This window comes from Otolemur garnettii, unplaced genomic scaffold (assembly GCF_000181295.1).
Source record: "Otolemur garnettii isolate 467f Iridium unplaced genomic scaffold, OtoGar3 scaffold00072, whole genome shotgun sequence".
NCBI classification, from domain to species: domain Eukaryota; kingdom Metazoa; phylum Chordata; class Mammalia; order Primates; family Galagidae; genus Otolemur; species Otolemur garnettii.
The window spans coordinates 352,265-365,996 of NW_003852467.1; the positions used below are offsets into that span (position 1 = coordinate 352,265).

At 33.4% G+C, this 13,732-nt stretch overlaps 1 protein-coding gene across 1 annotated transcript in view; it reads left to right on the top strand.

Moving 5' to 3' along the window:
* The window catches only part of CFAP47 (cilia and flagella associated protein 47), a 296,774-nt gene that overhangs the window by 186,537 nt on the left and 96,505 nt on the right, over window positions 1–13,732 (top strand). The window contains exons 46-49 of the mRNA XM_012807582.2: window positions 3,392–3,582; window positions 5,182–5,325; window positions 5,872–6,045; window positions 10,188–10,299. Of these exons, the coding sequence (XP_012663036.2) occupies window positions 3,392–3,582; window positions 5,182–5,325; window positions 5,872–6,045; window positions 10,188–10,299 (621 nt within the window). The remainder of the gene's footprint in view (window positions 1–3,391; window positions 3,583–5,181; window positions 5,326–5,871; window positions 6,046–10,187; window positions 10,300–13,732) is intronic.

The following is a 13,732-nucleotide window of genomic DNA, read 5'->3' on the forward strand; positions in this document are numbered from 1 at the left end:
ACTATATAGGATAATTTAAATTTTAAAGCATTTCACTTTGAGAAAATATAACTAAGGACATATAGCACAGAATTTATGTGAAACTTCTTGATTCTAAAGGCTTTCAATAAAGACCATATGAAGGCTATTCCAAGTTTGTAGCAAAGAGAAAATTTAGTTACTTTCCCAGGAAGTTTCCATTGCCTGATTTTATTTTTCTTGTGAGTGGTTTGTAATTTCTTTGTTTTTTCCCCCTATGTTTTCTTTTGTTGTAACTGATATTTTTGATACTATACTGTAGCAATTTACAGTATTAATCTACCACTCCAAGGCTTGAGATCATTATTACTGTATTCTTTTAAACATAGCAATCTAAGGGCTAAAACTGGCTTGCTGTAAACAATAAACAATGCTATAACTCGTTCAAACAAATTTGAACACTTAGTAAATCAATCTGCCAGAACTTCAAAATCAACTCTGTTCAAAAAATTTTATTTTTAATGCATACTATTAGAGAAAACTTACAGTATTCAGAAATGGAAATGCAAAACACACTGTTCACTTGCTGGCAGCAATCCTTTGCGTCCTTCCCAATGGAGGGGTTAATTAGAAACTGAAATCTTATTCTGTTAAAATTTCTTTAGGAAATTTTTATCTTCTTTGAAAAAATACAAACATAAATGACATATGTAAATGACAACTTACTGTTTAAAATAGTTACAATTTTGGTAAGCTAGAGCTCCTTAATAGGCCTTCTCCTAATTTTCTATTATATGATCCATGAATACATACAGTAATTTAAAAATTCAGCAGCAATGGATAAGAAAGATAACAACCAGACATTTACATGTATCCTATAAGGAATTACTATTAATTACTGAGTTTACATGGCCAGATTGAAAAACATCTTTAATAGTGTACCCAGTCTGACGTCAAATCCAAGTGTTTTAGGTGTAAAGAGGAAACAAGACAGCCCTATCATCTTTTTCCTCAGAAATGTATCTACACCTACCTTAAAAATGGAAAACTGACTCCTTATTGCACACCTCCTGGCGCATAGTAGATGTTTAAAACTATTTTTCAAATGAATGGATGTATGTGAAATTCTTTCTAAGGTGACCAGCATCTTGTTTTGCTTATTGATCTTGTCCTCTATTAAACACTTCTCTGTTTGCATCCCTCCTGCAAAAACAAAGCCGCTGGACTTACAATGACTGCATCTATTGGGAAAATGTGGAGGGACATCACCCTATCAAGGATTTATAGAATCTCATATATTGATCTGATGGTAGTAGTGATGACAGAAATGGGAAGAGTCCAAGGGACTTGTACATGTTATTGGTTGCACGGGAATTTATCAATTATAAGTTGAACATCTCTAATCTGAAATAGTCTAAAATTACAAACCTTTTGAAGTCTGACATGATGCCACAAGTAGAAAAGTTCACACCTGAACTCATGCGATGAGTCGTGGTAAAACACAGAACTTTGTTTCATGCAGAAAATTATTAAAAGACATTGTATAAACTTGCTTTCATATGACACATATAAGGTGTATATGAAACATATATGACTTTATTGTTTATAATTGGGTTCCATCCCAAGATATCTCATTGTGTATGTGCAGATGTTCCTAAATATAAAAAGAAAATCCAAAATCCAAAGCACATCTAGTCCTAACTAAGCATTTTAGATAAGGGATACTCAACCTGTAACAGAAAGAGATTCCTAAGATGTAAATCTCTCTCTAGATTATTAGAACACTACCAGTGAATGCAAGAAAATATCCTACCTACGTTTAATAGGTGGGTGCTTGTGTGATACAGGAAATTGGCCAATGGGTAGGCATTAAGCTACTTCCACTTTTAGATCTAAAAGATCATTACAAAATGAAGGGGGAATGAGATTTCGTCCTCCATTAAAGACAAATCTGTTCTATTTCTAGAAGCAAATGAGAATAAAAAAGCAGAAATAAATTTTTTTTCAATGCCAGATAATGATAGAATGACACCCAAGTTCACATATGGGTGGGGTATAGTGAAATAATAGAATGACAAAAACAAGAAATTCTGAAATCCAATGAGAGAAAAAGGCAGATCACTGTAAAGAAGCAAAAATTATAGTGATAGCAGAATTATAGTGTTATTAGAAACCTAGAATTGCATATTTTAGTAAACTATCATTCAAGAATAAGGATAAAATAAAAGCATTTTAATCCAACAATGAAATTTAGACAGTTTAAAACTCAGATATAATGCTAAAGGAACAAATGAAAGATCTACTTACATTAATAGCTGAAGGAAATTGAATTTGGAAAAAAAATTGGGATCCAAGAGCAGTGGTTATTTAAATAATCAAATGTGGGTACTTCCCATGAGGATTTGGCTAAACAAATAATAAAAATGAATAATTCACATGTTATAAAAACAAAGTTAGCTCAATTGCTAGGCAACTTTTTGAGGAAGGAGGTTGCATTAAGGGATGACTAAGTTTGAACTATTTTAAAACATTTTTAGGGGCCAAGGAAAAAAGTTTCCCTTTTGCCCTTTGAAGGTTCACTGAAAAACCAACTCACAAAAGTCAGATTAATTGGGAAAAAGGCATAGAATTTATTAATGTGTACATGGAAGAAAATCACAGAGTGATTATGCCCACTCAACAAAGTTCAGAAGCTTATATACGATCTTGCATTTGCAGAAAGAATGGAGGTTTGGATCCTGGCAAAATGGATAATGGTAGCCAATCAGGTTACAGAAAGGTGAAGAAGGATTCTGTTCAGGGGCAATAAATGATTACTAGGGAGAATGAAATGATTCGGATCCAGGAACAGAGATTAATTTGTCAACAGTTCTGTTTGGAATTTGAATGAGCCTGAGAGTCAGACATTATTTGTCTTGTTGGCAATCCAGACCTTCATCAGAGAAAGGGAATTGAGAGAGCAACGTAATCCTGTGCTTTTGGAGAGACACAAGACTGAGAAACAAAGGGAGATGGGGAAGTTAAAGAAACATTGAGCGTTTTCATTCAGTTCAGCATGCCAAAGTGCCATATTTTGGAGTTTCTGAACTCCAGCATTTTTTATGTGACCTATGAATGTTGAAAAATTGGGGGTAACCAAAGTGTATAGAGATTGGTAACCCAAATAATGTGGCTGAATGCAAGAGTTACAATATGTTGATGTTTCTCAGACCTTCCTCTTCCTATGTAAGATGCACTCTGTCATTGGTAAATAAACTTGCATGGTAAGCCCTGGAGACTTAAAGGCACTGTGTTACTTCAGTAAAACCTAATCTATTCTAGGTTATACAATATAATTTAATACAATATTAAATGTTGCTGTCCAAGATAAATTTTAGGATTCATAACATTTTAAATGATTGAACTATCTTTTAAATCATTTTAATGGCTGCAGATGGATTTGTTCCCGTTCCTTTGAGATTTGCGCCTCTTACCCCTGGACGCTACCCATGTAAAATTTTGATGACATCAAAGTATGATGTGCGTGTCTACCAGATTGAAGGTGTGGTGAACGAAGAACATCCTGAGGCCTCATTCGAATTTGAAACACCAGCGTTTGAATGCCTTACCCAGAATATTCCAATGGTATGTATAAAATTGGAGAGGTTACTCTTCTTCATTCCCATTGCTACTTTTTCAATTTAAAGTCCTCTAAACCTTCTAGTCTTGAGCTATTACAGATTTATAATTACATTATCTGTTGTCAATTATTTCTGTGCATTGATGCCAAAATTTCTTCCTGAACATAGATGTTATCATGTTATTTGCCTGATTAATCGCTTCTATTGGATCTCTTTGTTTTAAAAAAATAATTCCAATGTCTTTAACTTACTAGATTCCTTAGTCAAAACTTCTGCCTCTTATCTTTGACAGAGTTATGAACTCTCAAATCACTGTTTTCCAAATTCTTTTGTGATCTAACACCTGATTATGATGGGTTTACTGAGAATAATAATGGGCTGTAGCTAACTGGGCTATCTTAGTCAGAGAACCAATATAGCATAGAAAAAGGTGATGTAATAATAAGGACCTTTGGATTTTTAAAATGGCAAATTGATTTTGTTTGTTCATTTACTTGCTTAATTATCAAAGACATGACAAAAGTCATCTTGAAGCCCAAAAATCTGTTGCTATGAGATACGTAATTGTTGCAGTCTTAGCAATTTACCAAGTAGAACACCCATTACTTCTCCTAATTAGGAGGAACATGTGTCTTACAAGGCCATTTTGTTATTTTTAACAGTCATTTATAAGTCAAAATGTTGGAAAAGAATTCTTATGACCCTGGCAAGAGTACAGCCATTTTGGGAGACAGCTAGTGAGAGAAAGCAGGCCAGAAAGCAAATTGCATGATCACAGCAACCCTCTCCCCACACTCCTGGAATGCTTCAAGGCCAGTGTTCCTGGGAAACATCAGAACAAGCAGGCTCCTACACTGGTTCTGGCTGACACTAGAGATAAGGCCCTAGAAAGAAGACTAACACTTCTGCAGAAGGGAGTAATTCTAAGATCAGTCTCTGAAGCAATAATCACTCACTCTGCAGAAAAAGATGATTTCCCTCACCTCTCATAAGCCCCTACCATGTTTCAACTATACTAATAGAAGCTTCTTAAAACTATGTGAGAGTGAGTTGACTCCTGCAAAGACTCCACTCTATCTTTTCTAATAAAGCCTTTCCTTAATCCCTGGACTGGCCTTCTCTCCTTCTTATGGACCCTCATCCCAACTCTACCCCTAAACCTGTCATAAACAAAGGGACATTTCTCTGGATATCAAACAATCCTTGAATAGACATATTGAACAATGTTCCTGTGTGACATAGAAAGAATATATAGTCATCCTTGTACCTTGTGTTCACAATTTTGATAGTCTCTCTTAAAAATTATGCCTTCCAAATGGTGATATTTAAGAAAAGCAATAAAAATACAATATGCATTTTTATTAAAATTATCAAGAATTAATATTTAATTTGACTTTATTGACATTGTCATTGTTTTTTTTTTTTTTGCTTGTATGAAAGGTCTTTATTGGTGGGGGAGAGCAGCACTAAGGAGGAGAGAAGAGAGGGGAGAGAGATAAGGAGAGAGTAGGAAAGAGATGAGAGAGTGTAGAGAAGAGCAAGGGGGAAGACAGGACAGAGAGAGCTGTCATTGATGTTTTTGTACCTTCCCCCCATACTTTAGGAAAATAAAACAAAGAAGGAATGGAAATGTCGTGTTACTATCGAGGGAGAATGGTTTTATGGACCACTGATTTTATGTGTTGGCCCAGGTGAAACGGCGCAGTATCCTCTCACATTCAAACCTATTTTTGAATGCGAAGTTGTGGTAAGAAGTCATTGATTTTTTTCCCCCAGTATTAGCATGTGAATGAACTAATGTATTAATATATATTTTTATCTTCTGTGAATTTGATAGCTTTTTGCTTGAAACTTTAGTTTTTTTAATTTGAAGGGTATATATACTGAAAACTGCAACACAATTGTCTGTGAATACTTATATCCGGGTCATTTTTACACAACGTGCTGAACAAAGTAAAACTCACTATTTCCTTTGTTCTTCTTCATTAGGGAAATGGGTACATCAGAAAATATGTTTTTTAGACAATACTTCTTTGACACACATATAATTGCTATGTATGAGGATGCCTACATACACACTGTAATTTAGAGATAGTAAAGAGAAATAAAGAGCTTTTCACTAGAAGTTTATCTTGATTTGTTCAGCAGAAGCATTTATACGTGAACTGGAAATGGCTAACACATCCTTATGAGGTCATTTGATTAACCAGACTCAAGATTAATAGGCTAGCAGAGATTGTTTGGCACTGAACTATGACTTCTATAGAGCTGAAATTTGGCTGATTTTTTATAGGGTAAACTTATCCTCCAAAATGAAGTAGATGGAATGGAGCATGTGTTTGATATAAAAGGGATCGGAACAAAGCCCCTGGCTTTGGAGCACATAGTCGTGGAATGCACGGTTGGAGAAACAGCAGATAAACCCATAATGGTACCTAATCATACAAATACCATCCTGACCTTTGAGGTAAGTATGCTCTTTTTAGTTTGAAAGTGTTTTCTTCTGAATATACTACTTATTGAATTGAAGTATATGAAATGTAATTATTACATGAAAGTGTTACTGAGTCAGGTGAAACAATGTCGCATAAAGAGATGTTTACAAGTCGAACTTTTATTAATCCAACAACTATTAAATTTAATTTCAATTATAAAGTTAAATTGTAGCAGACACATTTTATTTTTAGGTATTAGTACATAATCATAAAATGTTAAAATCTACCTAGTTGAGTTGTATATTGTTGCTTAAAGAAATTATACATAATAAAAGGTGTTTTGTCAAATCTGTAGGCACAGCAAAATTTCAGAAGTGTATCCTATCCTTTACTCATATGAATAATAGTGGAAATGTTAAGAAATGCATAATTGTTTACATCTTTATGTGTCAGAAAGTTTCCCACTATGTCCTTCTCACTGGATTTGTTTAAATCAATCCTTAAATAAAATTTTCCACCCTTCACGCCTATATTTATCTGCAAAATATCATGTGCCTGCTAGGATCTCAAAAGACACTTCAAATATCTACCTCTTATGTGTGCCTGAATATAGTTTTAGAGGGAACTGCAGAAGGGTGGAGATTTTCACCTTGGGTAGAATGCCATGGCATCATCATAGCTCATAGCAACCTCTAATTCCTGGGTTCAAGCAGTGCTCCCGCCTCAGTTTTTCTATTTTTAGTAGATATGGTGTCTCAATCTTGCTCAGGCTAGTCTCTAATTCTGAGTTCAAGCAATTCATCTGCCTCTGCCTCCCAGAGTAGTAGGATTATAGATGTGAGCCACCATGTCCGACCCCTTTTTTTTTTTTTTATAATCTTTAAAAATATGTGCCTTGGTTTTCTTCTTTGCTTACTGGTTTGCAAATGAAGTAAATATTCTCAATGAAAATCTCATCTTATTATTCCTAGCGAAAATCCACCAATGTCATCGCCTACCTATGAAGTCAAAGTCCATACTCCCTGAACTGGCTTTAAATTACTCTATAACTTTTTCTTTTTATCAGTTCAGCATAATCTTTTGCCACTCCTGACTGCAGCAGCATTTGATCCTTTGTTTGTATATCATATTTCCCATTTCTGCTCTCTGAAACTCTCCCCCTAAGTCTCTGTCTTCTATTTATCTGTGTCTGAGTTACAGGCCACTTTTACTAAGAATCCTTCTCTGTTTGCTTAAATCTGAATTACATGCCTGTCACCTGCTTCCACAGAATATTTGTAATCTGCCCCCCCATTACATCTACTACATCATGTTGCTATTATCTGTTTATTATTCCCTAACCAGATCATAAACTATGAGAACAGTGGCAAGTCTCTCTTACTCATATTTTTATAAACTTAGATCATAGTATTAAGAGAAATAAAGGGGCAGAAATAATTCACAAAGAAATAAAAGCCACAAGTTTGGAGGAAAAAACCTTGAAACATTGATCTAATGTCCAAGAAGCTCTACCAACTCAGAGTTTAAAAAGTCAAAGAGATCTGTATCTAGATACATCACAGTCAAATATTTGAAAGACAAAGAAAAGGACAGAATCATCAAAAATGAGGAGAAAATTGTCTAGTCACATGCAAGATATGCTTAATAAGATTAATAGCCAATTTATCAGAAGAAACTATGAAGGTGGGAAGGGAGCAACATTACATTTTCAAAATACTGAGAACTAAAGCCTATCAACCAAGAAATATAATTTATAAATGACAGCAATTAATACATCCCCAGATAAACAAAAACAGAGCATTTGTCCCCAGAATACCTAGTCTGCAAGAAAAACTAAAGGAAATCCTTCAAGTTTAAGTGAAATGACATTAGAAGTAGGGAAATAGAATATACAACCTCAATGGATGTTCTTTATAGGTCATTTAAATGACCCATTCTTCTAGGTCATTTAAAAGAAAAATGAAAAATAGATAATTATATAAATGTCTTTATAGTCCTAAATATATAAAAATGTAATTGGTCTGAAAACAGTAACACATAGGAGGATTGGAAGGCATGACACATACTGGAGCCAAGTTGTATATGCTATTTAAATTAAGTTACAATTAATCTAATGGATATTAGTAAGATACTAATTATAGTTCCTAGGACAGCAACTTAGAAAATTACTCATAAATAGAATAAAAGATACTAAAAGGAATTAAAATGGCACAGTAGAAAATATCTAACTCAAAATATGACAGTAATGGAAGATTGTAAGAAAAAAGGGACATAGGTTATACAGAAATACTTTCAACAAAAATACTACCTTTAGCCAGAAATATATGAAAGGGATTACACACTAAAATAAAACATATGGGATTGCATTACCATGGTCTGTGTGATGTGGAGACTTCCTACACAGTACTGGTAGATTTGAAGATACCTAGAAAAGAGAATTCAAAAACACTGAATGGGATCAGCACCTGTGGCTCAAGTGGCTAAGGCGCCAGCCACATACACTTAAGGTGGCGGGTTCGAATCCAGCCCGGGCCCGCCAAACAACAATGATGGCTGCATCCAAAAAATAGCCGAGCATTGTGGCGGGCGCCTATCATCCCAGCTACTTGGGAGGCTGAGGCAGGAGACTCGCTTGAGCCCAGGAGTTGGAAGTTGCTGTGAGCTGTGAGGCTAGGGCACTCTACCCAGGGGGACAGCTTGAGGCTTTGTCTCAAAAAAACAAAACAAAACAAAACACTGAATGATGTTCATTGGTGAACCTGAGGAGGAAAATGAACCTTTCTACACTGTTGGTAGAATTGTAAAGTAGTACAGCTATTATGGTAAATACTATAGAGGTTTCTCCAAAAGTTGAAAATGGAGCTACCATATAATTCAAGTCCACTTCTGGGTATATATCAAAAGGAGATGAAATCAATATTTCAAAGATATATCTGCACTCTCATATTCATTGCACCATTAATGATTCATAATAGCCAAGATATGGAATCAACCTAAGTATGCATCAGATGAATCAATAAATATAGTGTGTTGTATGTACATGATAGAATACTATTCAGCCATAAAAGAGAAGGAAATCCTCTCATTTGTAATAATATGAATCTGGAGAAAATTATGCAAAGCAAAATAAGCCAGTCACAGATGAGCAATTACTGCATGATCTCACTTACATGTGGAATATAAAACTCTTCAATTTATAGAAGTAGAAAGTAGAATGGTGGTTACCAGGACCTTGTTGGGGGAAAGAGGAAGGGTTGGAGAGATGTTGGCCAATGGGCAGAAAAAATTTCAGTCATATAGAAGGAATAAGTTCAAAATATGTATTAGATCTGTTGTACAACATAGTTGCATAGTTACCAACAATATAATATATTATGGAAAATTGCTGAGAGTAAAATTTAAGTGTTCATCACAAAAATGATAATTATGTGAGATAATTTCTGTGTGATTAACTCAATATAGTCATTTTACAATGTATGCATATACCAAAACATCTTGTTTTACATCATAAATATACAATTTGTATTTGTCAACTAGGAATAGGTAAAAATGAAAAAAGAGTATGCTAAATTTAAAAAGACAATGAAAAAAGACTACATACTATATAATTTCATCTCTAAGAATTGTTCATAATAGGAAAATGTATAGAGACACAAAGCAGATTAGTGCTTGTCTGAGCAGCGGGGAGTGGGAAAATATAAGCGTCCAGTAAATTGAAAGTTGAATTTAACCAGGTTTGTGCTTAAATTCTGTTTAAATATTCTTTGTTTTCTGTATTGATGTAGAAAATTATTGAAATGGTTCGTCTTTTTTGTAAATCAAATTGCAAAAAGAAAATTGTGCATGGCCATAAGATACATTCAGAATTTGTAAGCATTGATGATCTTGTTATAAGCAGCAACACAAAATGAGCTCTATTCTTTTTGTAAGAATCATTTCCTCCATTTCACTTTTGCCTAGTTCCCTTCTTAGAATTTTGTCTACTATTATTAGGATTTTTCTGGCTCACTTTGATTTAACAGTGAATAGTCATAATGAAAATACTTAATTTAATTTTTAGTTTTTTCTATGCTTTATCTTGTTACACTAATTTCATGTAGTGTAACATGCTAAAGCATGGAAAACATTTTGTGTGTACATTATATAATTCTTGCTTTTGAATTCTTTTCTCTAGGTATCTTCAAATCTCCCAATTGTGTGGGGAAATCCACGCATAACTGTAGATCCTGATAATATAGTTCCATATATTCTACATGTCTGCCCTTGGAAACGTGGTGTAGTGAAAGGTATCAAATCTATTGTTAAACTTTATTATTTAAATTTGATTATTTACTACTACCACACTAGTATGGAATTATGATGAGAAGAAATAAAAATGCAATTTATATTTCTTCTTTTTAATAAATGGTCCAGAGAGAAGTTTAGTTTTGCATTTCAGTCATTAGCATTCTACATAAACAGCTTTGAGGCATACATATTATGTGTAATGCTACACCATCTTGGCTATTTATTCAAGCATTTGTGGAACAAATTCCTAGAAGTAGAAATATTTAGTTAAAATTTAAAATTTATTAAATACTTCTAAATAGTTATACCAATTTATGAACCCGTTGCATTCTATGAGAATGTCTGTTTATAGGACTGTGTAAATGGGTAAAAACAGATACATGTACTTAGCTGATATATGAAAAAGAGATTAAAATGAAATTAAAATAGATTAAAAATAGATTAAAGTTTTGGTATAGTGAAGTTTTCTTCATTTATCTCTAATAAAACATTTGTTTATGCAGATTTCCTCAATGGTTCCTGCTTAGAAATAGGGGTGGAAAGTATTCTGACAAGGTTTTAAAGGGAAGGGGATGAGAAGTGAAAGAAGAATAATAGCTCGGACAGAGAGGTGTGATGCACCAGAGGAATAAGTTGTTTTATTTCGGAAAGAATTAAATTGCCTACTGGTAGTTGGATCCTGCTAAGGTAGTTAAATGGATACAACTTTAGAAATGTGGAAGGCGTGTCTGTGTCTAGTAGTGATCTTGTGCTCCCTAGAAGTACTAGCCTCTCATCCTGTTTACCTCAACAAAGAACATTTGAGGGAATGGTCTATAGTGTAGACAGTGGACTGCTATCACAAGCAGAAGCAAAATTTCAAGATGTCAAATGTGATGATTTAGTTTTTACCACTGTAATAACAGAATGTATAGTGTAGGAAAAATTTCTTGTCCACCCTTACTCGCTGCTTCTAATGTGCTTAACCTTAAATGCCAACACAACAATCATTGTTAGCATTTTCTGGAATTTTCTCCATCACTTTTGAGATGTTAGACTTTATAAAGCCCCTCAAAAAGTATCCATGTGAAAGGTAGGCTTGAGCTAGAGTGACCCCATTCCAAACATTTCACAATAAAGTTTCATATTTCACCATTTTTTAGGTAATCCAGATGTCATCAATTGATTTGAAGAAATTTAAATTTCAGTTTTTGTTTTGCCAATGGCAATCCTAATAGTTGGTGGATTTTTCTTAATTTTAAAGTTTTAACTGGTTTTTTTTTTTTTTTTAGTAAAGGCAATAAATAGTTCAGAAGTGGCATAATTATTTTTGACAAAACATAGTAAATAACATATTCCTGTTACATAAAAGATAATGAATTCTGCTAGTTTTGAGAAGGAACATAAGAGTAACCACAAATTGTAGAACATTGTTGAATTAGGAGTGTTTATGATCACCTTAAACAATGGTGCTCTTCCACAATCAGACTCTTAAAGGTATTGAAATAGACCTAAAAAGCATTAAATAATTAGATCTGGCAGGCCTTCTGTTGTATAGTCATTTTTTGTTGATGATGATGATTTTAGCAGTTTTCATGATGCCACAAAATTTCAATATATATTTTCACTCATCAGTTATGTATTCTTTTAATCTGTTGATCTGAAAGAATTTAGAAAGAATTGGGGGAAATTAAACACAACTCAGGGTATATGGTTAAGTGGAGATGAATTAGGTAAATATTGCTGCTATGCAAAGGTTTTTCAGGCTTCATAATTTTAAGAAATATTTATAAGATGTGATCATGGTAGCTCTTCCCAGGGCAGTTCTTTAAAGTTGAAATAACCATGCCATCATGCTTTGGAAAAATAGCCTGCAAAAAAGGCTAATTCTAATTTTTATTGCTATTACTATTAGAAGACTTAAACAATATATTAAGGCATGTAAATATAATGACTTCTGAACAGCTGTTAACTAATGTGAAGTAATATAAAAAGAACTAGACTATAAAAATTTCACATATATGAGAAATTTCCTATTTATTTTGGCCAAAGGAGTATATCAGAATATGTGTGTGTGTGTCTGTGTGGCATACCTCCCCCTGTATTAAAAGTTGACTTGAGAAGAAAAGTTATCTGAAAAAACACAAAATATATCTATAATTACTTCTATAAAATAATTTTTAAATATTACTTTATAAAATAATCAAGAAACAATTTCCTTTATAAAGGGTTCTTTGAAGTTTATTAGTCTACTTGTCTAATAAATAAAGTAAATCACTTTTTTATATCCTGGGTAAGTTATCCTTTGGTTATTGCCATTTGAATTATGAGCAACTATTTTCAGGGCTTCAGAAAAGAATATTGTAGCAATTGAGGATCACGTCATATAAAATCTAGCTTTAGTTTTAGTTTATGTATTGTAGGAATATCTAATTTTTTTTGAATAAATGAAGTTTTTTTTTAAAAAATCAAAGACAGCAATCAACATATCATTGTTTTGTATAATTCTATGTTACTTAAAAGATTCTGATTATCTAGTGGTTACCTCTTTTGACCTCTGGAACCTCAGCCAGGTTTTTCAGTGCTCCTAGAGATTCAATTTCTTCATCAATCGACTTGTAATATGAATATACCCTAAATTATCAATATTTATGCCATCAGTGGATGATAGTGCTGTGAAGCCGTTAACACAGAACTCACAGAATGCACTAAGTAAATATTAGATTTTCTCATTTTTTAATGAAATTTGATAAACATAGCTTCAACTACCAATATTATCTTTCTCTTATCTTATGTAATCTTGGGTAATTTACTTAATCTCACTAAATGTCAGATTTCTTATTTGTAAAACACAGATAATGTTGAACCTTCCATTGTCATTATGGATATTAAATGGGCATATATATATGGGCATATATGGGCACTTATATAGTAAGTGCTCAATTAATGTTGATCACTTTCATTTAATAAACTAATTTCCATCTCCACCCATCTTCCCTTCACATTGCTAAAACAGTTGAACCTTCCATTGTCATTATGGATATTGGATGTTGAACCTTCCATTGTCATTATGGATATTAAATGGGCATATATGTATGGGCATAAATGGGCACTTATAAAGTAAGTGCTCAATTAATGTTGATCACTTTTGTTTAATAAACTAACTTCCATCTCCACCCATCTGTCCTTCACATTGCTAAAACAGTCTTTTCAACATTGAAAAAGATCGTGTAGAGGTATCATTTGCATACAGACACTATGTTTATAAAATTTATCTTTTATTCTTTAAATATAGCAGCTCCTAGAAAAAAAAATCTGTTAGAAAGTGGCTTAAGAGATGCAAGATAGGCTCTGCGCCTGTAGCTCAAGTGGCTAAGGTGCTAGCCACATACACCTGAACTGGCAGGTTCAAATCCAGCCCAGGCCTGCCAAACAACAATGATGGCTGCAACT